This window comes from Scyliorhinus torazame, chromosome 4 (assembly GCF_047496885.1).
Source record: "Scyliorhinus torazame isolate Kashiwa2021f chromosome 4, sScyTor2.1, whole genome shotgun sequence".
NCBI lineage: Eukaryota > Metazoa > Chordata > Chondrichthyes > Carcharhiniformes > Scyliorhinidae > Scyliorhinus > Scyliorhinus torazame.
The window spans coordinates 250425165-250450782 of NC_092710.1; the positions used below are offsets into that span (position 1 = coordinate 250425165).

A 25618-nucleotide genomic window follows, 5' to 3' on the forward strand; every position below is an offset into this window, starting at 1 on the left:
TTTTTGGAGAAGGATTTCTGTTGGAATGAGCAATATAGCGCATAGATTCTGGCTTAATTCTTTGGCATAGATTTTTTAAAATTTACTTGAATCTAAATACAAAAATTTACATTTTAGCCTGAAATCAAGTTTTAAAAAATGATTATAGGAAGAAAAGCGATCTTGTACAAAACATTTAATTAATTTGTTTTCCTGATGGTCACCTCCTTAAGTAATTTAGACCATTTTCCTGATGGTCACCTCATTAAGTAATTTAGACCAATTTTCAAGTTACATGATCAATATATTAAATACTTTGAAGGCTTCAAGATGTGCGGATTGCATTAAATACCGGCAGTAAGGGCACTCATTTAATAGCAAAACAAAATCTAACCTAAAAGAATAAAATGTCACCTCACACATTTTTGTATGACTCGGATGTTTTTCAGATATTCAATCAAATTGGGTAGTCTGTTTTAAATTAAAAGCAGCAGCTCCATTTAAAACTTTGTTTCCTCCCCTTTATGCTGCATTTCACTCTGCTTTAATGAGGAAATTGGTATATATTTGATATATAGCAAGTGTAGAAATAACAAGATGAAGAAAAATACAAATACAAAATGAGGAGAATGGGCAAATACAGTTCTGGTGACAAACTGGTTATTTTAATATTTGAGCTATATAGCAAACCTTTTATTTGTCATATCACTCCAGCCATCCCTTCAAGTTTGTTTTTGCCATTTTTGTAGTTCAATGAATTGACTGCGTTTATACATGATCCACTGACGTACAGCTTGATCTACTCTCTTGGGCCGTGGCTGATAAACATGGTAAAGGATATGCTGATAATTTTGTTTCGCTTAATTTGGCTTTCAGCGAGATGGTTTTGGCAGAATTTTTTTTAAACATGCTAATGAGGGTTACCCAGAAATGGCATTTGAAGAGAAGTGCTGACTTCCATGAAAGATACAAAATGTAAAGCACATGTATATATTATAGGGTAAATTTTAAATATCTTGTAGTACTACTTAATTGCACTTGTCTTGGGCAACATTAACTATTGTATAACATGAACATCTAGAAATAACGGCGAACAGAATCCTATTTCTACATGTATGCGCAAACCCAGCAGCTTCAATTGCTTTTCTTAAGCTACAGAATGTAGAAGATTATTTCTGTTGAAAACCTTTTTGAGCTGATCACAATGCGTTTGAAACCTTGTAACTTTTAACATGTCTATTATTTCAGCCTCACCAGTAGGGATGCTCGTTATGTAACTAAAAATTACATCACATTCCATATAGAATGTGAATGTTTAAAAATGGTGGGGATAAAAAGATTTATTGAAATTTGTGTTGCTATCTTTTGAAACTTGAGCTGGCACAGAAGTAGCATTTTTATTCTGAACAGTTCTTAATAAACTGACATAAGCTGCAAGAACCTGATGATTGTGGGAAGTAGGCAAAAAATGTGATGTGATAATATTGAATGTGGCATTGTTTCAATACTCTTGGCAATTAACTTGGCTACTGTAATTTTAAAAATAATTTTCAGAAATCCATATTATAGTGACCTTTTATAACTAAAGGTAAGCATTTTTGAACTATTATCTCTTTACACTTTCTTTACTCTGCACTGTTGCAATGGATAAAACAGATCTCTTGGGTGAAGGTGAGTAATTTAATGTATTTTATTAGAATTCCTTAATATTGACAAACCATCATCTCACACCTTTACATTGCTTGCTGAACAACAGATTGGATTCTGGCTTCAAGAGAATGTTTTTATTCTTTTTTCTTTTCCCCTCTCCCTTACTTTTGACACTTGCAATACAGATTGTTTGACTTCTCCTGCCCTTCCTAATGCCTCTGAGGCACAACCTTCTGATCCATTTGTAACAGAGGCTTCCTTGACCACCCCTCCTACAACTGCTGATACTGCTACACCTGCTGCTACAGCAACAACCACTGATCTGGATCTTTTTGGAGGTCAGTTTGGGTGTCTTGATGGTATCTCGGCAACAGGAGGGATCTTAGCTCAATTAAGATTTTCAGCAATTTCTGTTGTCTTTGCTTGGCTACAATTGATATGGAAATGTCTCCTTTTGGGCTGTTACATGTCTGGATTATGGAAACCTAAGATTTAAATTAAGTGGTGATTGTAAATGTTCAATTAAATTTATTCTGATATGAAATTATCTGTATCTTCTTTAAAGTTCTTTTATTTGTTCTAACTTGGTGCCTATTCATAATGGGCAGAATTTTACAGTATCCTGCCTGTAGGTTTACAAACGGGGAGGGCCCTTAAAGGTTTCATGGTGACCTTCCTGCCTACTGCTGACCTATCTGCAATTTTACATGTGGTGGGTGAGGTCTAGGGCAGCCTATGTGGCCTTGCACCAATTGAGGCCAGGACTGCCCCCATCCTCCATTTTTTAGGCTAGCAGGAGGAGTTCAGAGGAAGGGGGGAATTTTGCCCGCACCAGTGCTTGGGCCTTGATAGAAAAGGAGAGGGTGCCTCCCTCAAGAACTCCCTTTTAGCTTATCCAGGACTGCTTGTCATCCCAGTCCTGGCCCATACTGCCACTGAAGCTCCTGAGACGACAGCGCTACCAGCCATTCTGAGCCAGGGCCTCCAGCCAAATGGAAGTTGGCCAGACAGCATTTGTGGAGACAGTAGCAGCTATTGGGGGGGAAATTCTGAAACTTCCAAATGGCTGGGTTGTGTCATTAAAATGAAAAATTCTGGCTGAATTTTGCTTTAGGAAATCTGTTAACGGGTGAGTGTGATATCCAGGTGATCAGGTAGTGGTATTGTCAGTGGACTAGCAATCCAGAGACCAAGGGTAATTCTCTGGGATCAAACCACATCACAGCAGAATGTGAAATTTCAATTGGTGAACCTCTGGAATATCTGAAACCATTGTTGATTGTTGTTAAAAACCCATCTGGTTCACTAATGTCCTTTCGGGAACAAAATTTGCCTTCCAGACCTTCTGAAATGGCCTAGCAAGCCACTCAATTCAAGGGCAATTACGATGGACAATAAATGCCCATTTATCCTCTACCTGTTTAACCAATCCTCGCCCTCCAATAGTCTCCTCTGCGAAGCCTCAAATCTCTGGTCTCCCCAATTCTGGGTACTGATCTGTCTCTGACCTCCAGTCTCCCCAAACACAGCCTTTGGTCTGCCTCTGGTCCCTGATGACCCAAGACTGCCCAAACTCCCCAGGTCTTCTCTGCTCCATGGCCTCGTGCCAACGGCCTATATCCCAATAGCTGGCGATCTCTCACTTTTGGGTGACTGCTTGATAATAGAGTGGTAATCGAGAGAGTCCTGATCAGATTCAGCTATTAAATTCTGCTTGAACATTGATCTTGTTTTCTGGGTTTCCCACCCCCGAGTTAATATTCAGCCTAATGTTTCAGATTAATGAATTTTTATCCGGACTGGAAGTGAACCTAGATAATGATATCAGGTTATTCTGGTAGCTAAACCAGCCTCATGTTAATATCACCTGTACATTAGCAATATAAGGCACTGGAATAGACATGAAATGAAATGAAAATCGCTTATTGTCACAAGTAGGCTTCAAATGAAGTTACTATGAAAAGCCCCTCGTCGCCACATTCCGGCACCTGTTCGGGGAGGCTGGTACGGGAATTGAACCGTGCTGCTGGCCTGCCTTGGTCTGCTTTAAAAGCCAGCTATTTAGCCCAGTGTGCTAAACCAGCCCCAGAAATTGATACATAAGAATATAAGAAATTAATACATACGAACATAAGAAATTAATTCAATTTATTTTGCATTTCTTTGCACCTGTATCTTGTACAGGCTACTTTATCCAACCACAGGTCTCTTGCAGATTCTCTGAGCCTGCGATTTAAGCAAGACATGTCATGTGACTTCTCCAATTGGCATTTAGTTAAGAGTAATGTTTAAATTTCTGTTTCATATCATTGGTAATGTTTCAACCAATATAGCCATAACATTGCATTTAGGACAAGTATGTTAAAACTATTTAATGTGTAAATTAAATCAAAACATAACTCCTGCAGCTATGTGTTTTTTTTTTTAACCATAGCAACCAGACTTACTGGAAAAGTCAAATGATTTTCAAACCTGAGCATACAAATTATAAGCAGGAGTAGGTCTCTCTTTCCTTCGAGCCTGCTCCACCATTCGATAACATCATAGCTGATCTCATTTAACCTCCGTTCCAACTTCTTGCCTACCTCGATAACCTTTCACTCCCTTGCTTATCAAGAATCTATCCATGTCTGCCTTAAAAGTATTAAGACTCTGCTTCCACCGCCTTTTTGAGGAAGAGAGTCCGAAAGACCCACTACCCTCCAAGAGAAAAATAATTCTCATCGTCTTAATAGGGCGACCCCTTATTTTTAAACAATGATCCCTGGTTCTAGATTCTCCCACAAGAGGAAACTATTTTTTCCAAGTTCACCTTGTCAAGTCACCTCCGGTTCAATTAGTTTAAATATTACCTTCTGCACTCAACAGATACAAGCCTAACTTGTCCAACCTTTCCTTGGAAGACAGCCTACCAATTCCAGGTTTAATCTAGTAAACATTCTCTGAACTGCTTAGAATACATTTATATCCCTCCTTCAATAAGGAGACCAATACTATGCACACTGTTCCAGATGTGGCCTCACCAATGCCCTGTGTAACTGAAGCATAACCTCCCTACTCTCATATCCTTGTATCTTGTCCACTTACAATGCAGCTCTTCGCTGTTCAACAATTCTAGTTATATTCATTTTTCTACTAAATCGAAATTGTTGAAAGGGGTTCAAAAGTTTGACCAGGTACAGAATAGCCGCAGTTGTATTTTAATTTAATGACCATTTCATTCCAATCTTGTAATGGGTAAATCCTGGAAATGTTATCTGATCTTATCTAACCTGCAGAAGTTCATAGAATCATGGAAGTTTACAGCATGGAAACAGGCCCTTTGGCCCAACCAGTCCATGCCGCCCAGTTTTTACCATTAAGCTAGTCCCAGTTGCCCGCACTTGGCCCATAACCCTCTATACCCATCTTACCCATGTAACTATCTAAATGCTTTTTAAAAGACACAATTGTACCCGCCTCTACGACTACCTCTGGCAGCACATTCCAGACACTCACTACCCTCTGAGTGAAGAAATTGCCCCTCTGGGCCCTTCTGAATCTCTCCCCTCTCACCTTAAACCTATGCCCTCTAGTTTTAGACTCCCCTACCTTTGGGAAAATATGTTGACTATCTACCTTATCTATGCCCCTCATTATTTTATAGACCTCTATAAGATCACCCCTAAGCCTCCTACGCTCCAAGGAAAAAAGTCCCAGTCTATCCAGCCTCTCCTTATAACTCAAACCATCAAGTCCCGGCAACATCCTAGTAAATCTTTTCTGCACTCTTTCCAGTTTAATAATATCCTTCCTATAATAGGGTGACCAGAACTGCACACAGTATTCCAAGTGTGGCCGTACCAATGTCTTGTACAACTTCAAGACGTCCCAACTCCTGTATTCACTGTTCTGACCAATGAAACCAAGCATGCCGAATGCCTTCTTCACCACCCTGTCCACCTGCGACTCCACCTTCAAGGAGCTATGAACCTGTACTCCTAGATCTCTTTGTTCTATAACTCTCCCCAACGCCATACCATTAACTGAGTAGGTCCTAGCCTGATTCGATCTGCCAAAATGCATCACCTCACATTTATCTAAATTAAACTCCATCTGCCATTCGTCGGCCCACTGGCTTAATTGATCAAGATCCCGTTGCAATCCTAGATAACCTTCTTCACTATCCACTGTGCCACCAATCTTGGTGTCATCTGCAAACTTACTAACCATGCCTCCTAAATTCTCATCCAAATCATTAATATAAATCACAAATAACAGTGGACCCAGCACCGATCCCTGAGGCACACCACTGGTCACAGGCCTCCTGTTTGGAAAAACAACCCTCTACAACCACCCTCTCTCTGTCTTCTGTCGTCCAGCCAATTTTGAATCCAATTGGCAACCTCACCCTGGATCCTGTGAGCTTTAACCTTCTGCAACAACCTACCATGCGGTACCTTGTCAAAGGCTTTGCTAAAGTCCATGTAGACAACGCCCTACTCAGTCCCTAGTTACTCTTTTTCCCTTTATGTATCTGTAGAAGCTCTTTGGATTCTCCTTTGCATTATTTGCCAAAGCAATTTCATGTCCCCTTTTTGCCTTCCGATTTCCCTCTTAACTCTATTTCGACAATCTCTATACTCTTCAAGGGATCCACTTGATCCCAGTTGTTTATGTACGTCATATGCCTCCTTCTTCTTTTTGACCAGAGTCACAATATCTCGAGTCATCCAGGGTTCCCTACTTCTACCAGTCTTGCCCTTCACTCTAAAGGGAATGTGCTTACCCTGAACCCTGGTTAACACATTTTTAAAAGCCTCCCATTTACCAGCCGTCCCTTTGCCTGCCAACAGTCTCCCCCAATCTACCTCTGAAAGTTCCTGTCTGATACCATCAAAATTGGCCTTGCCCCAATTAAGAATTTTAACTCTTGGGCCAGACCTGTCATTCTCCATAGCTATCTTAAAACTAATGGAGTTATGGTCACTTGTCCCAAAGTGACCCCTCACTAACACTTCTGTCACTTGCCCTTCCTTATTTCCCAAGACGAGGTCAAGTTTTGCCCCCTCTCTAGTGAATTCCACATACTGAATGAGAAATTCCTCCTGAATACACTCAACAAATTTCCCTCCATCCAAGCCCCTAATGCTATGGCTGTCCCAGTCAATGCTGGGAAAGTTCAAGTCCCCTACTATTACCACCCTATTTTTCTTGCAGCTATCTGTAATCTCCTTACATATTTGCTCCTCAATTTCCCGCTGACTATTTGGGGGCCTGTAGTACAGTCCTATCAAGGTGATCTCTCCCTTCTTATTTTTCAGTTCCACCCATATAGACTCAGTGGGCGAACCCTCGGATATATCCCCTCTAAGTACTTCCGTGATGTTCTCCCAAATCAAAAACGCCACTCCCCCTCCTCTCTTACCTCCTGTTCTATCCTTTCTATAGCATCTGTACCCCGGAACATTGGGCTGCCAGTCCTGCCCCTCCCTTAGCCATGTTTCAGTCATAGCTATAATATCCCAGTCCCATGTGCCCATCCATGCCCTGAGTTCATCCACTTTGCCCGTCAGGCCCCTTGCATTGAAATAAATGCAGTTTAATGTAGACTTTCCTTGCTCTCTGCCCTGCTTTCTCTGGTCATGCTTTACACACTCTCCCTTCCTGCCTTTTGTTTCCGTCCCCACTGACTTCCTACATCGGTTCCCATTCCCCTGCCACATTAGTTTAAACCCTCCCCAACTGCACTAGCAAACACACCCCCGAGAACATTGGTTCCGGTCCCACTCAGATGCAGACCGTCCGATTTGTACAGGTCCCACCTCCCCCAGAACCGGTTCCAATGTCCCAGGAATTTGAAACCCTCCCTCTTGCACCATCTCTCAAGCCACGTATTCATCCTAGCTATCCTGTCATTCCTGCTCTGACTATCACGTGGCACTGGTAGCAATCCTGAGATTACTACCTTTGAGGTCTTACTTTTTAGTTTAACTCCTAACTCCCTAAATTCAGCTTGTAGGACCTCATCCCGTTTTTTACCTATATCGTTGGTGCCTATATGCACCACGACAGTTAATCTACAATAATCTATAGAATTTATTAGCGAGAGACTACGTGGTTTTGTGAACGGGATTTGGTGCCTCACTAACTTAGATCGACTTTTTTTTTATTAAATATTTTATTGAAAATTTTTGGTCAACCAACACTACATTGTGCATCCTTTACACAATATTATAACAACACAAATAACAATGACCTATTTTATAAACAAAAAATGAATAAATAATAAATAACAAAAATGAAAACTAGCCCTAATTGGCAACTGCCTTGTCACAAGTAACACTCTCCAAAAATATAATTTAATAGTCCAATATATAATTATCTGTAGCAACGACCTATACATACTATACAGTATATTTTAACAACCCTGAGAGTCCTTCTGGTTCCTCCCCCCGCCCCCCCCCCCCCCGATCCTGGGCTGCTGCTGCTGCCTTCTTTTTCCCATTCCGTCTATCTTTCTGCGAGGTATTCGACGAACGGTTGCCACCGCCTGGTGAACCCTTGAGCCGACCCCCTTAGGACGAACTTAATCCGCTCTAGCTTTATAAACCCCGCCATGTCATTTATCCAGGTGTCCACCCCCGGGGGCTTGGCTTCTTTCCACATTAGCAATATCCTGCGCCGGGCTACTAGGGAAGCAAAGGCCAAAACATCAGCCTCTCTCGCCTCCTGCACTGCCGGCTCTTGTGCAACCCCAAATATAGCCAACCCCCAGCTTGGTTCGACCCGGACTCCTACTACTTTTGAAAGCACCTTTGTCACCCCCATCCAAAACCCCTGTAGTGCCGGGCATGACCAAAACATATGGGTATGATTCGCTGGGCTTCTCGAGCACCTCGCACACCTATCCTCCACCCCAAAAAATTTACTGAGCCGTGCTCCAGTCATATGTGCCCTGTGTAATACCTTAAACTGAATCAGGCTTAGCCTGGCACACGAGGACGACGAGTTTACCCTGCTTAGGGCATCTGCCCACAGCCCCTCCTCGATCTCCTCCCCCAGCTCTTCTTCCCATTTCCCTTTTGGTTCATCTACCATAGTCTCCCCTTCGTCCCTCATTTCCCTATATATATCTGACACCTTACCATCCCCCACCCATGTCTTTGAGATCACTCTATCCTGCACCTCTTGTGTCGGAAGCTGCGGGAATTCCCTCACCTGTTGCCTCGCAAAAGCCCTCAGTTGCATATACCTGAATGCATTCCCTTGGGGCAACCCATATTTCTCGGTCAGCGCTCCCAGACTCGCAAACTTCCCATCCACAAACAGATCTTTCAGTTGCGTTATTCCTGCTCTTTGCCACATTCCATATCCCCCATCCATTCCCCCCGGGGCAAACCTATGGTTGTTTCTTATCGGGGACCCCCCCAAGGCTCCAGTCTTTCCCCTATGCCGTCTCCACTGTCCCCAAATCTTCAGTGTAGCACCACCACCGGGCTTGTGGTGTAGTTCCTCGGTGAGAACGGCAATGGGGCTGTCACCATAGCCTGTAGGCTAGTCCCCCTACAGGACGCCCTCTCTAATCTCTTCCACGCCGCTCCCTCCTCCTCTCCCATCCACTTACTCACCATTGAAATATTAGCGGCCCAATAATACTCACTTAGGCTCGGTAGTGCCAGCCCCCCCCTATCCCTGCTACGCTGTAAGAATCCCTTCCTCACTCTCGGGGTCTTCCCGGCCCACACAAAACCCATGATGCTCTTTTCAATCCTTTTTAAAAAAAAAAAAAAGCCTTCGTGATCACCACCGGGAGGCACTGAAACACAAAGAGGAATCTCGGGAGGACCACCATCTTAACCGCCTGCACCCTCCCTGCCATTGACAGGGATACCATATCCCATCTCTTAATCCTCCTCCATCTGTTCCACCAACCGCGTTAAATTTAACCTATGCAATGTGCCCCAATTCTTAGCTATCTGGATCCCCAGGTAACGAAAGTCCCTTGTTACCTTCCTCAACGGTAGGTCCTCTATTTCTCTACTCTGCTCCCCTGGATGCACCACAAACAACTCACTTTTCCCCATGTTCAATTTATACCCTGAAAAATCCCCAAACTCCCCAAGCATCCGCATTATTTCTGGCATCCCCTCCGCCGGGTCCGCCACGTATAGTAGCAAATCGTCCGCATACAAAGATACCCGGTGCTCTTCTCCTCCCCTAAGTACTCCCCTCCACTTCTTGGAACCCCTCAACGCTATCGCCAGGGGCTCAATCGCCAGTGCAAACTATAATGGGGACAGAGGGCATCCCTGCCTTGTCCCTCTATGGAGCCGAAAATATGCAGATCCCCGTCCATTCGTGACCACGCTCGCCACTGGGGCCCTATACAACAGCTGCACCCATCTAGCATACCCCTCTCCAAAACCAAATCTCCTCAACACCTCCCACAAATAATCCCACTCCACTCTATCAAATGCTTTCTCGGCATCCATCGCCACTACTATCTCCGTTTCTCCCTCTGGTGGGGCCATCATCATTACCCCTAACAACCTCCGTATATTCGTGTTCAGCTGTCTCCCCTTCACAAACCCAGTTTGGTCCTCGTGGACCACCCCTGGGACACATTCCTCTATTCTCATTGCCATTACCTTGGCCAGGACCTTGGCATCTACATTTAGGAGGGAAATAGGTCTATAGGACCCGCATTGTAGCGGGTCCTTTTCCTTCTTTAAGAGAAGCGATATCGTTACTTCAGACATAGTCGGGGGCAGTTGGCCCCTTTCCTTTGCCTCATTAAAGGTCCTCGTCAGTACCGGGGCGAGCAAGTCCACATATTTTCTATAGAATTCGACTGGGAATCCATCCGGTCCCGGGGCCTTTCCCGCCTGCATGCTCCTAATTCCTTTCACCACTTCTTCTACCTCGATCTGTGCTCCCAGTCCCACCCTTTCCTGCTCTTCCACCTTGGGAAATTCCAAACCGATCCAAGAAGCCCATCATTCTCTCCCTCCCATCCGGGGGTTGAGCTTCATATAATTTTTTATAAAATGTCTTGAACACTCCATTCACTCTCTCTCCGCTCCCCGCTCCATCTCTCCTTCCTCATCCCTCACTCCCCCTATTTCCCTCGCTGCTCCCCTTTTCCTCAATTGGTGTGCCAGCAACCTGCTCGCCTTCTCCCCATATTCGTACTGTACACCCTGTGCCTTCTTCCATTGTGCCTCTGCAGTGCCTGTAGTCAGCAAGTCAAATTCTACATGTAGCCTTTGCCTTTCCCTGTACAGTCCCTCCTCCGGTGCTTCCGCATATTGTCTGTCCACCCTCAAAAGTTCTTGCAGCAACCGCTCCCGTTCCTTACTGTCCTGCTTCCCTTTATGTGCCCTTATTGATATCAGCTCCCCTCTAACCACCGCCTTCAACGCCTCCCAGACCACTCCCACCTGGACCTCCCCATTATCATTGAGTTCCAAGTACTTTTCAATGCACCCCCTCACCCTTCGACACAACCCCTCATCTGCCATTAGTCCCATGTCCATTCTCCAGGGTGGGCGCCCTCCTGTTTCCTCCCCTATCTCCAAGTCCACCCAGTGTGGAGCGTGATCCGAAATGGCTATAGCCGTATACTCCGTTCCCCTCACCTTCGGGATCAATGCCCTACCCAGCACAAAAAAGTCTATTCGCGAGTAGACTTTATGGACATAGGAGAAAAACGAGAACTCCTTACTCCTAGGTCTGCTAAATCTCCACGGGTCCACACCTCCCATCTGCTCCATAAAATCTTTAAGTACCTTGGCTGCTGCCGGCCTCCTTCCAGTCCTGGACTTCGACCTATCCAGCCCTGGTTCCAACACCGTATTAAAATCTCCCCCCATTATCAGCTTTCCCATCTCTAGGTCCGGAATGCGTCCTAGCATCCGCCTCATAAAATTGGCATCATCCCAGTTCGGGGCATATACGTTTACCAAAACCACCGTCTCCCCCTGTAGTTTGCCACTCACCATCACGTATCTGCCCCCGTTATCCGCCACTATAGTCTTTGCCTCGAACATTACCCGCTTCCCCACTAATATAGCCACCCCCCTGTTTTTCGCATCTAGCCCCGAATGGAACACCTGCCCCACCCATCCTTTGCGTAGCCTAACCTGGTCTATCAGTTTCAGGTGCGTTTCCTGTAACATAACCACATCTGCCTTAAGTTTCTTAAGGTGTGCGAGTACCCGTGCCCTCTTTATCGGCCCGTTCAGCCCTCTCACGTTCCACGTGATCAGCCGAGTTGGGGGGCTTCCTACCCCCCCCCTTGTCGATTAGCCATCACCTTTTTCCAGCTCCTCACCCGGTTCCCACGCAGCTGTATCTCCCGCAGGCGGTGCCCCCCCACCCATCCTCTCCCATACCAGCTCCCCCCTCTCCCCAGCAGCAGCAACCCAGTAATTCCCCCCTCCCACCCCCCCCCCCCCCCCCGCTAGATCCCCGCTAGCGTAATTACTCCCCCCATGTTGCTCCCAAAAGTCAGCAAACTCTGGCTGACCTCGGCTTCCCCCCGTGACCTCGGCTCGCACCGTGCGACGCCCCCTCCTTCCTGCTTCTCTATTCCCGCCATGATTATCATAGCGCGGGAACCAAGCCCGCGCTTCTCCCTTGGCCCCGCCCCCAATGGCCAACGCCCCATCTCCTCCACCTCCCCTCCTCCCCCATCACCACCTGTGGGAGAGAGAAAAGTTACCACATCGCAGGATTAGTACATAAAACCCCTCTTTGCCCCCCACATTCGCCCCACCACTTTGTTCGAACGTTCTTTTTAATAACCCGCTCATTCCAGTTTTTCTTCCACAATAAAAGTCCACGCTTCATCCGCCGTCTCAAAGTAGTGGTGCCTCCCTCGATATGTGACCCACAGTCTTGCCGGTTGCAGCATTCCAAATTTTATCTTCTTTTTATGAAGCAGCGCCTTGGCCCGATTAAAGCTCGCCCTCCTTCTCGCCACCTCCGCACTCCAGTCTTGATAAACGCGGATCACCGCGTTCTCCCATTTACTGCTCCGAGTTTTCTTCGCCCATCTAAGGACCATTTCTCTATCCTTAAAACGGAGGAATCTCACCACTATGGCTCTGGGAATTTCTCCTGCTCTCGGTCCTCGCGCCATCACTCGGTATGCTCCCTCCACCTCCAACGGACCCGCCGGGGCCTCCGCTCCCATTAACGAGTGCAGCATCGTGCTCACATATGCCCCGACGTCCGCTCCCTCCACACCTTCAGGAAGACCAAGAATCCTCAGGTTGTTCCTCCTTGCGTTGTTTTCCAGTGCCTCCAACCTTTCCACACATCGTTTCTGATGTGCCTCCTGCATCTCCGTCTTCACCACCAGGCCCTGTATATCGTCCTCATTCTCGGCTGCCTTTGCCTTCACGACCCGAAGCTCCCGCTCCTGGGTCTTTTGTTCCTCCTTTAGCCCTTCGATCGCCTGTAGTATCGGGGCCAACAGCTCTTTCTTCATTTCCTTTTTGATCTCTTCCACACAGCATTTCAAGAACTCTTGTTGTTCAGGGCCCCATGTTAAACTGCCACCTTCCGACGCCATCTTGGTTTTTGCTTGCCTTCCTTGCCGCTGTTCTAAAGGATCCACTGCAATCTGGCCACTCTCTCCTCCTTTTTCCATCCGTATCCAGGGGGGATTCCCTTCTGGTTTACCGCACAGTGTTTTTAGCCGTCAAAATTGCCGTTGGGGCTCCTATCAAGAGCCCAAAAGTCCGTTTCACAGGGAGCTGCCGAAACGTGCGACTCAGCTGGTCATCGCCGCACCCGGAAGTCTTAGATCGACTTTTTTGAGGAAGTGACAAAGATTTTTGATAAAGAAAGGGCAGTGGATGTTGTCTACATGGAACAAAGAAAACGACAAAGAAAACTACAGCACAGGAACTGGCCCTTCAGCCCTCCAAGCCTGCGCCGACCATGCTGCCCGTCTAAACTAAAACCTTGTACACTTCCGGGGTCCGTATCCCTCTATTCCCATCCTATTCGTGTATTTGTCAAGATGCCCCTTAACCGTCACGATCGTCCCTGCTTCCACCACCTCCTCCGGCAGCGAGTTCCAGGCACCCACTACACTGTAAAAACGATTAAAAAAAATTTTTTTTTTAATAAATAAAGAGCTTGCCTCGTACATCTCTAAACCTTGCCCCTCGCAATTTAAACTTATGCCCCCTAGTAATTGACCCGTCTACCCTGGGAAAAAGTCTCTGACTATCCACTCTATCTATGCCCCTCATAATTTTGTAGACCTCTATCAGGTCGCCCCTCAACCTCCTTCCTTCCAGTGAGAACAAACCAAGTTTATTCAACCTCTCCTCATAGCTAATGCCCTCCATACCAGGCAACATCCTGGTAAATCTCTTCTGCACCCTCTCTAAATCCTCCACATCCTTCTGGTAGTGTGGCGACCAGAATTGAACACTATACTCCAAGTGTGGCCTAACTAAGGTCTATACAGCTGCAACATGACTTGCCAATTTTGATACTCAGTGCCCTGGCCAATGAAGGCAAGCATGCCATATGCCGCCTTGACTACCTTCTCCACCTGTGTTGCCCCTTTCAGTGACCTGTGGACGTCTACACCTAGGTCTCTCTGACTGTCAATACTCTTGAAGGTTCTACCATTCACTGTATATTCCCTACCTGTATCAGACCTTCCAAAATGCATTACCTCACATTTGTCCGGATTAAATTCCATCTGCCATCTCTCTGCCCAAGTCTCCAAACAATCTAAATCCTGCTGTATCCTCTGAGAGTCCTCATCGCTATCCGCAATTCCACCAATCTTTGTGTCGTCCACAGATTTACTAATCCGACCAGTTCTTCAGTAAAGCCTTTGACTTTACTGGACTTCAGTAAAGCCTTTGACAAGGTCCCTCATGGCAGACTGGTACAAAAGGTGAAGTTACACGGGATCAGAGGTGAGCTGGCAGGATGGATACAGGAATGGCTTGGTCATAGAAGACAGAGGGTAGCAATGGAAAGGTGCATTTCTAATTGGAGGGCTGTGACTAGTGGTGTTCCACAGGGATCCGTGCTGGGACTTTTGCTGTTTGTAGTATATATAAATGATTTGGAGGAAAATGTAACTGGTTTGGTTAGTAAGTTTGCGGGCGGTACAAAGGTTGGTGGAGTTGTGGATAGTGATGAGGTTTGTCAGAGTATACAGCAGGATACAGTTAGAAACTTGGGCAAAGAAATGGCAGATGGAGTTTATTGCAGACAAATGTGAGGTAAAACATTTTGGAAGGTCTAATACAGGTAGGAAGTCTACAGTAAATGGTAGATTCTTTAGAAATATTGACAAGCAGAGAGACCTTGGCATACAGGTCCACAGATCACTGAAAGTGGCAACACAGGTGGAAATGGTAGTCAAGAAGGCGCAACTTCATCAGTCGGGGCATTGAGTATAAAAATTGGTAAGTCATGCTGCAGCTGTGTAAAACCTTAGTTAGGCCACACTTCGAATATTGCGTACAATTCTGGTCCCCAGACTACCAGAAGGATGTGGAGGCTTTGAAGCGAGTTCAGAAGAGATTTACCAGGATGTTGCCTGGTCTGGAGAAGTTGGATAAACTCATTGTTTTCACTGGAACGACAGAGGTTGAGGGACGACCTGATAGAAGTTTACAAAATTGTGAGTAGCATAGACAGAGTGGATAGTCAGAAGCTTTTTCCCAGAGTGAAAAAGTCAATTATTAGGGACATAGTTTTAAGACACGAGAGGCAAAGTTTAGAGGAGATGTGCAAGGGAAGTTTTTTTTACACAGTGGTAAGTGCCTGTAACACGCTGCTGGGGGAGGTAGTGGAAGCAGGTATGAAAGTGGCATTTAAGAGGCAGCTTGACAAATATATTGGGAATGGAAGGGTATGGATCCCAGAAGTGCAGAAGGGTAATTCAGACAGGCATCATGATCTGTGCAGGCTTGGAGGGCTGAAAGGCCTGTTTCTGTGCTGCATTGTTCTTTGTACTAACTCTACTGAGATACAAGAAATAACTCCTAAATCCAGTGTTTGCAAGAGGAACAAATCATTCAATGAAAATGTCAGAAGAATGCCTTGTTACGTCATTGCTCAATTATCTCTGTTTTCAGAGAGACACAATCAATATAATGTAGGGCAATTAGCCTTTAATGCTTGGTAGTCTATCACTTTTGAAATTGTTCCTTTTTAACTCTAATTTAAAACTGATACATGTATTTTGTTTACTGAAAACTGTAAATCCAAAAATTATTCCTCTGAGAAGTTGAATTGCAGTACACTAAATGGTAAAATCTGTTTTACTGATCTTGCAGCATGACTCATGGCATGTTAAATGTTGCCATGTGAGCATTTATAAATTTTTCCATACATGCATCATGGCATGTACATGTAAGCACTGTCCAGTTTGGACCCACTCTAGCATAAATTGGTAACAGCAACACTGCATTTATATAGAATCTTTAATGTGGCAAAGCATCTCGGGATGCTTCATAGGATTGTTCAAGAATTGACACAGCTGAAAAAGGTGACATATAGGGTAGGTGATTAAAAGCATAGTCAAGAATATAGGTTTTAGAAAACATCTTAAAATTGGAGAGCAAAGTGGAGAGGTTTAGAGCTTAGAGCCTTTACATCTGAAAGCATAACCAGTAATAGTGTAATGAAGGCTGCCAGGTGTGTGCAAGAAAATTGGAGGGACACAGTTCTGGGGTTTATAGGAATAGAGGAGGTTGGAGAAGGGGGTGATACCATGGAGAGATTTGAACCTGAGGGCTAGAACCCATTGGTTAGGCAACAGCTAGAGTACTGTGTGCAGTTCTGGAATCTGGGAGGGGGGGGGGGGGGGAGGGGAGGGGGGAGAGAGGAGAAAGAAGAGCGATATATGATGGAGATGTACAAAATTATATGGGGCATAGGTAGAGTAGATAGGAAGAAGCTTTTCCCCGAGGTAGAGGAATCAATGACCAGGGGGCATAGATTTAAGGTAAGGAGCAGGAGGCTTCGAGGGGGTGGATGTGAGGGGGAACTTTTTTGCCCAGAAGGCAGTGGGAGTGTGGTACTCACTGACTGAAAGGGTGATGGAGGCAGAGTCCCTCATAACATTTAAGAAGTATTTAGATGCGCACTTGCGATCCCATGGCATACAAGGCTATGGGCCAAGTGCTGGGAAGTGGGATTAGAATAGTTTGGTGGTTGTTTTTGACTGGCGCAGACATGATAGATTGAAGGCTTTTTCTGTGCTGTGGAGTTCAGTGACTCTGAGAAGTTCATGATTGACTTCCAGTCCACCAATGGCTCAATGTCAGTCATGGACGAAGGGCACTTTTAGAGTTAGGAAATGGGAAGTAGAGGTCTGGATGAGCTCACGTATATAGAAGGTGGAAGATGGGAGATTGACGAGAAAAGCATTGGAGTGATAATTCTGGTGGTTCTTAAAGAAAACATATGGATGGGCATTGAGACCAGGAAAGTTGCAGAGGTGGAAGTAGATAGGCTTGGGGATTGGGGAAGAGAATGGGTTGGAGAGGTTCAGGTAAGGACTTCAGGAAAATGAGCATTGGTTTAGGAGTTGAAGAAATGTTCAAGAACCTTGGAGAGTAAAAAGAGGTTGGAGATGGGGTGGCAGTTTACAAGGACCATGGATTAATGGAGCGTAAAAAGAGGTTGGAGATGGAGTGGTGGTTTGCAAGGACTGGGTTAAACTGGAGTTTGATGGTTAGATACTGAGAGGACATTTCCCCTCATGGGGGTGGAGGGACTGTCACTCGAGCGGCTGCTTTGTTCTCGATGGTCTCCAGCTTCTTGGCTGCTGATGGAGTTCCCATCAACCAACTGGCGAGCATCCCATCAGCACCTTGACTTGGGCCTTGCAGACTGTTGCCGATTTTTTTATGAAGAGGAAAGGAGTGATGAATTTGAAAGGGAAACTGTACCCAAGGAGAAGAGAACTTTTACAATATCACTCGTATGAAACGATGATTGACCAATGTTTAGTGGGGAATAGGGTTGGGAAATTGTAATCTTATGGATGAGATGACCTTACAATGAGTATATAACGAGATGGATAAAGATTGAGCAGGTTGGGCTGTACTGATTGGAGCTTAAAGAATGAGAAATGGTTTTATTGAAACATCAGATTCTGAAGGGGTTTGATGGTTAGATACTGAGAGGACATTTCCCCTCATGGGGGAATCTAGAATTGGGGGTCACAATTTAGCAACAAGGCGTCTCCTATTTTAAGACTAAAATGAGGACAAATTTTGTGATCCAGGATGGAGTTAGAGGCTCAAGATGGCAGTTTGTGATGGACCTGAGGGCAATAGCTTTGGTCTCCCCAATACTTTATTGGGGAAGATGTCTGTGCATCCAATACTTGATGTCTGATGAGCAGCATGATATATCTGAGACTGTGAAGGTGAGGTGGAACTGCAAAACCTGTGTTCAGCTGGAAACACTGTTTTTGGATGTTGTGGTGAGGGGTAACATGTAGATGAGAAATAAGTGGGGACCAAAGATGGAACCTTGCAAGATTCCAAAGGCAATGATTCAGGAGCAGGAAGTTAAAGTGTTAAAGCTGATTCTGTGGCCATGACCAGACGGGTGGGAATGGAACCAGGCGGGTGCAGTCCCACGGAGCTGCACGAGAGTGAGCAGGAGGTATTGGAGGAGGATGGTATGATCAGCAAAATCAAAGGGTGAAGACAGGTTAAAGGATGAAAATTTATCATTTCACAGTTGCATCAGATACTATTTGTGACTTTGATTAGGTTTGTTGCAGTGCATCGATATGTTGCCGCACCTAAGAAACTGCACTTCCTGGGTGGCTCTGAGAAATTTGTACCGCTTTCAAATTTTTGTTCCATTTCTCTTCATGCATTAGTTTGAGATCCAGGCATACTGCAAAACAGCGGGTCCTCTGTTTATCTCACCTTTGTGTCTTACAAGGATGTAACTTTGTGAAGTTGAAAATAGTGGCATCACCCTTCACTTTGAATACAATCATTGAAAGTTATGAAGCCGATCAGTTGCATCCGAGAACATATCTGAATAATTATTCAATTTCAAAGCTATCTTAATAGTGCAAATTTATGTCAAAGCAGTGTATATATTCATTCCCTATTGTTTCATTTCGGGAACTCAATATCAAAAAAATCGCTAATTCATAAATGTAAACATTTTAAGATGCTATTGTGCTGAGTGCATTAATGTGTCAAAATATTAAATTAATAAATATGATTCACACTCAAAGGGAAGAATGCACATACTGATGCACGTTTTCACTTTTCTATGTTGTTTACCCTGGTTGTCTAATCGGAAGTATGAAGCCAAACTCTCTCTCCCTCTGTTCACATGCTCCCCACCCCCAAATCCAGGTGATTTCTTGCATGGCTTAAATTCCAACATTTGTGTCTCCGGTTTTGGGAAATTTGTATACTGTAATGGGGACTTTGAGTTGCCTTTAGCTTACAAACTTGTGACTTGGTTTCTTGCTCTGTATATCCTTGTATCTTTCTTTTTGCTTTTCTCTCCATTTTCTGTTGTGAATGGTGTTGGTAATGCATCTTAGATGCATTTGCAGCTTCGCCTACTGAAGAATCAACAACATCTGAAGGGGCAGGAGCAACAGCAGCCCCTGCAACAGCAGCGCTTGATGCATGTGCTGGAACTGGTGGGTGTCATATCATTAGTTTACTTGCAGTTGTCACTGAACTAAAATTTATGGTCACTCATTGTTTGTATGGAAGTTCTCTTAAAATCTGAGAATTCAGGTATTTGCAAGTCACATTTTTTGAGGATAAAATGTGATATATATTTTGCTTTGTGTGTAAAGGTGAAGCAAAAGCTATCTAGTATTAAAAATCTCCTTGCCAAGGGAAATTTTTCTCCAACCTTAATACAGAGCAAAATATCAGTGTCTGTTATGAGCAGTTCCTCTTATGTTCCTTTTATCCCATGAATTTGTGTCACCATTTTACCTTATTTCATATTGCTCTGAAACATATTACTGATTTTGGGTATCCAAGTCACTACTGTTTTCTGGACTGCTATCTTGATTTATTTGCCCTTCCAATTCCCAACATCTCCTCCCCACTGCAATGAATTTACTCTTTGCGAGCAACTTCCTGTCATGTATCCTTTACCAGCTAACTGAGAGCGTAGCACAGTCTGAGTGACAAACCACAGCAGTCTACTTAGCCAAAACTGTAGCTAATGAAAGTGTATAATTTGATTTTGATGTGCTCAGCATTCCCATATGTATCCAGAACATTTATGAGCAAATTTTATGTATAATGCGTATTGGGAACTCGTTTTAAATTTTCCAGGACTCCTGAAACGGAGGTGAGAGCTGTTGATTCCGGCAGGTCAGTGCTTTTTAGAGCACTCCTTATGAGCAAAGAAAGGTGGGACTAGTCTAAACTCATCCCTCAAGGAAGCCTTCAGCTGTTGATCACGGCTTCTCATCACTGCCATGATGGGTGGCAACCCCTCCAATCCCCAATCTTGGATCTCCTGCTGAGCTTTGACCTCGCCTTCCCCACCATGCCCTGATCTGACCAGATTTTCAGCTTCCCTATCTTTGCTTGCTTATCAGCATCCCCACCCTCTACTTTCCCCCAAGTAAGCCCCAATCTCTCTGTAGTTGAGATCAATTATCCTTCACCCCTAGAGGCAGTTTCCTGTGAATGGCTTGCCTACATAGCTATTTAGCTGGGTTCTGGGCAGGAAACTAATGAACTAATGAAGAAAATGATACAGCAGTCCTGTTGACCTGAATCTCTGCACTTTATCATGGAATTTACAGTGCAGAAGGAGGCCATTCAGCCCATCGAGTCTGCACCGGCTCTTGGAAAGAGCACCCTACCCAAGGTCAACACCTCCACCCTATCCCCATAACCCAGCAATCCCACCCAACACTAAGGGCAATTTTGGACACGAAGGGCAATTTATCATGGCCAATCCACCTAACCTGCACATTTATGGACTGTGGGAGAAAACCGGAGCACCCGGAGGAAACCCACGCGCACACTGGGAGGATGTGCAGACTCCGCACAGACAGTGACCCAAGCCGGAATCGAACCTGGGACCCTGGAGCTGTGAAGCAATTGTGCTAGCCACAATTCTACCATGCTGCCCCTGAAAAGTACCGGAATCTACGCTTACACTGCTGTGGAGTACTGACTACTCCTTTTGAGTGCTGTCGTTTGGACGAGACATTAAAACTAAGGCCTTGTTTGCATACTCAGGGAGCTGTAAAAGTTGCTGAAGCACTCTTCAAAATGAACAGGGAAGTTGTCCCCAGGCGTCTGGCCAATGTTTATCCCTCAATTACAAACCAATATCACGTTGCACATTTTGGCTGCTGCATTTCTTACATTACAAAAGTGACTACGTTTCAAAAGTATCCCCAACGTAAACCACTTTGAGATGCATGTGGTTGTGAAATGTGCAATATAAATGGAATTTCTGGAGTTTAGCAACGCAACAGCTTGGACAAGAATACAGTTGGCAGAAGTGCCTCTTTTCAGTGGTGAAGTGAAGGGGCAAGGTGAAATGAAATGAAAGAGTTAGAGTTCTTTGAAGAGATAACAAATAGGTTAGACCAAGGAGAGCCAATGGATGTTATCTATCTTGACTTCCAAAAGGCCTTTGATAAGGTGCCTCACGGGAGGCTGTTGAGTAAAATAAGGGCTCATGGTATTCGAGGCAAGGTACTAACATGGATTGACGATTGGCTGTCAGGCGGAAGGCAGAGAGTTGGGATAAAAGGTTCTTTTTCGGAATGGCAACCGGTGACGAGTGGTGTCCCGCAGGGTTCGGTGTTGGGGCCACAGCTGTTCTCTTTATATATTAACGATCTAGCTGACGGGACTGGGGCATTCTGGCTAAGTTTGACGATGATACAAAGATAGGTGGAGGGGCAGGTAGTATTGAGGAGGTGGGGAGGCTGCAGAAAGATTTAGACAGTTTAGGAGAGTGGTCCAAGAAATGGCTGATGAAATTCAACGTGGGCAAGTGTGAGGTCTTGCACTTTGGAAAAAAGAATAGAGGCATGGACTATTTTCTAAATGGTGACAAAATTCATAATACTGAAGTGCAAAGGGACTTGGGAGTCCTAGTCCAGGATTCTCTAAAGGTAAACTTGCAGGTTGAGTCCGTAATTAAGAACGCAAATGCAATGTTGTCATTTATCTCAAGAGGCTTGGAATATAAAAGCAGGGATGTACTTCTGAAGCTTTATAAAGCATTAGTTAGGCCCCATTTAGAATACTGTGAGCAATTTTGGGCCCTACACCTCAGGAAGGACATACTGGCACTGGAGCGGGTCCAGCGGAGATTCACACGGATGATCCCAGGAATGATAGGCCTAACATACGATGAACGTCTGAGGATCCTGGGATTATATTCATTGGAGTTTAGTAGGTCAAGGGGAGATCTAATAGAAACTTACAAGATAATGAATGGCTTAGATAGGGTGGACGTAGGGAAGTTGTTTCCATTAGCAGGGGAGACTAGGACCCGGGGGCACAGCCTTAGAATAAAAGGGAGTCACTTTAGAACAGAGATGAGGAGAACTTTCTTCAGCCAGAGAGTGGTGGGTCTGTGGAATTCATTGCCACAGAGGGCGGTGGAGGCCGGGACGTTGGGTGTCTTTAAGACAGAAGTTGATAAATTCTTGATTTCTCGAGGAATTAAGGGCTACGGAGAGAGAGCGGGTAAATGGAGTTGAAATCGGCCATGATTGAATGGTGGAGTGGACTCGATGGGCTGAATGGCCTTACTTCCGCTCCTATGTCTTATGGTCTTATGGAAAGGTTGGAGAAGAGGTGAGGCCAGGAGGGAATTTGAGGCATTGGAGACAAAGCAGTTTGAGTCGATGGGTGAGCAGGGCAGTGCTATACAAGATAAACAGAGCAGATTTGGACCAGTTCAAGTTCCTGGGGGATGAGAGGCTAGCAAAGGAACAGCTTGGAAGAATCAAATTTGGAGATTAAGGTATTTTGGTTGATTGGACAGGGGTAAATGTAAAGACGAGCAATGTTTGAGTTATAAGTAATCAGTCTTAATAATCAAAAGCATAACCATAATTTTCAGCTATTGGTTAATTGTTTCTCGCCTGTAAAATTCATGCTTGGCTGAGGAAAATTTAGCGGATGCTCATTCGTCCGTCTTGTGCTATTTTGGGAAGGCCTTTAAATATGAGCCCTTATGCCCAAAATGTCTGAGAGACTGTTTGAAGATTGAATGATGGTATTACTTCAGCTTTACGCTATTGTGTAATTTTAATGTGCAAATGACCAGAGCCTTTGTCATGCATGCTTACTACAGTTGTACTGGGTATTGAGCGACCTAATCGATGGTGCTCAAAAAGACAACACAGTCACTCCGTAAATGGTCAGCTTTTTAAATATGTAGATATATATATGTATTTCAAGACCACAAAAATCTCTGGCCAGCTGCTGCCCTCACTGTTTCTTGCAGCTCACTGAAAGTGAATTGTTCCTTACTAGCCTGTTAGCCCCAGAAACCTGTCTTTGCTTAGAACATGGCTATATTAATGTGCCAGCACAGTTCTGCTCACTCATCACCCTTGTCCTTGTTTGCTGAAACTGGCTCCTTGTCCACAGTGCGTTAAATATCTTCCTGACCTTGTGTCTAAGCCAGCCGGCTTTCTGCCATGCAAGTCAGTGATGGCAGTGGAGCACCCATTATTGCACCTCTCTGGTTTAATTGAGAGGACTAAATCTGAAAGCTTCCCAACCGGGGACTGCACTGGGCCTTTTTAACTTTGTGGCAATTCTAGGCTAAAGTTGGTCATCTCTTTCCCAAACCCACTGCCTCCATTTGAGGTGTAAACCTCAGCTCAAGGTCAAAGGCCTACTCTAATTCTGCAAAATATTCTTTATTCCATTGCCGCTAAGACAGTGTTCATCACATTGTTGAGCACAAAAGCACCTCTTAATACGATGTTAGCAGCATTCTTTCAAACATGCAAAACTTAATTTAACTCGACAATACTAGAAATTCATTTTTAATTGAAACAATCCATAGTTTTGAGCCTTTTGTTTTTCTCATCACTAAACTCGTACAAAATGATCTATTGGTATGATTCCTGATTTGGTGTCATGGTCACAATGGGATAATTGGTTGAGAAGAATGTATAAAATGTTATTTGCTTTTAGCGTAAACTAATCCTTCTATAAATCCAACTTTTGGAACTTGTTACAAAAATATGTGATTAGGGTTAATGAAATGTCATAACTGTTATATGGAGAAATAAACCACTCTGCTGCTGTGTAGATGTTAACCCCAGTTTCTTAATTGTAAATCCTTAACATTCCATCCTCTGACCCTCTTTCTTCCCACCTCTGTCCATTTTCAAAGACCCTTTTGCACCATCTGAAGGTAGTGCAGAGGCTGCTGCTGAACTGGACCTTTTTGCTATGAAGTCTGCTGAGGCCAGCGTTCCTGCAACTACCCCCACTACCAGTGCAACTGCCAGCACAACTACCAGTGCCATTACCAGCACAACTACTAGTGTGACTACGACTGAGACTGTTACTGTTACTGCTACTGCGACTGCTACTACTACCACTACCACTATTACTGCGACTGCTACCACTCCTGCTACTGCTCCTACCACTACAACTGCTGATACTACTGTCACCACCACTGCACCTGTTCTTGATATTTTCGGTGGTAATTTTATTCTTTATCTTGGCATTTTTGATCTAAGGCGGTGATAATTCAGCAAAGTAAACGTTAATGCCTAGTAACTCATTGCAAAAGTATTTAAAAGTTTGTGGAGTAAGTTTGCATAATTCCCGGTCATAGGTTAGCTTGTGTTAATAGATTTGTTGATGCTTTTTAAAAACATATATAAACTAACTGCGTAGATTTCATGTGGGTCAGGAGAATTAATGTATCTTATCTTTGTTCTTAGATTTATTTGATTCTGTTCCTGAACCAAATGCATCTACAACTCCCAAACCAGAAGCAGGTCCTAGTGTAGACCTGTTTGCATCAGGTACAAAACAGGAAAATGTCCATTTCCTGCCTGAAATCCTCAGACACCCAAGAAAACTTCAAACATTTTGTGTAATCTTTTGGAGTCCATTTTAATTTTCAAAATGTGTATAAAACAATATTTTGGAAAAGGGACTGATTTGTCTTTTAATTATTGATGTTTATCTGCTTTCACTTTCCAAAGATACTTTTTCAACCCCTTCTCGTGGGGCTTCTCCTTTGCCTGACAGTAGTCTTACTGCCGATCTGTTATCCGGTGAGTCCTCTTCTTTCTGAAACACTAAGATTGGCCACTATGAAAGCCAAATTGGATTGTGACACTATGAACAAAGCAGTTTAAAAAAAGGTCTTGTTTGTGGCTCTATAGTTGGTCGCCAACTTTCACCTCTGAGATTGGTGGCTTTTACACCCAATGCCTAAAGGCCCAAAATGGGTAAAAGGAATCCTTAACCAGTTTATAGGCAGGATGGATCCACAGTGCAAAGATGTTGTAACTTGAACTAAATTGGCAAGTATGTTGACAGATGCTGGAAGGTGGTGTAAGAGGCAAAGATGTGAGGATAGTTTTTCCCGAAGAGTTCTATATGCAATCGTGCGGATGTGGGAGGGCATGATACTCACACTGCGTATCTAAAATAGAAATGTGTCAATTCCCTAATCTCCTATACTTGACAAAATTCACTTGTGTAGCAAACCTGTTTTGCCACTAGTTGTCTTTAGCTTTTTGGTTCTTAAAATCAAGAATCTAAATTGATGACTTCAAATTCATTAATGCAATAATAGAAAATGAGGGAAGAAACTGAAAACAAAAAGGGGTTAATATTTTAGCCTTTCTCTGTACTGGAACAGAAGCCGGCATCTGAGCGAGGCAAAAAGAGAGAGTAGTAGATGTTGCAAAGTGTTGCCTCCTGTCACACAAATTATTGGGTTTAATCTCGAGTAAAAAAAAACAAAACTTTTTTTTGAAATG

At 44.3% G+C, this 25618-nt stretch overlaps 1 protein-coding gene across 23 annotated transcripts in view; it reads left to right on the forward strand.

Annotated features, from left to right (window-relative positions):
* The window catches only part of LOC140410875 (clathrin coat assembly protein AP180-like), a 390745-nt gene that overhangs the window by 300487 nt on the left and 64640 nt on the right, over positions 1-25618 (forward strand). For 10 of the 23 annotated variants that reach the window (XM_072499615.1, XM_072499614.1, XM_072499616.1 and 7 more), the window contains 6 exons: positions 1636-1650; positions 1815-1967; positions 19190-19291; positions 24007-24321; positions 24566-24649; positions 24833-24904. The exons of 1 other annotated variant lie outside the window; for it this stretch is intronic. In XM_072499615.1, coding sequence (XP_072355716.1) covers positions 1636-1650; positions 1815-1967; positions 19190-19291; positions 24007-24321; positions 24566-24649; positions 24833-24904 — 741 coding nt within the window. The remainder of the gene's footprint in view (positions 1-1635; positions 1651-1814; positions 1968-19189; positions 19292-24006; positions 24322-24565; positions 24650-24832; positions 24905-25618) is intronic. 12 more of the 23 variants (XM_072499622.1, XM_072499619.1, XM_072499627.1 and 9 more) reach the window with 9 other exon arrangements.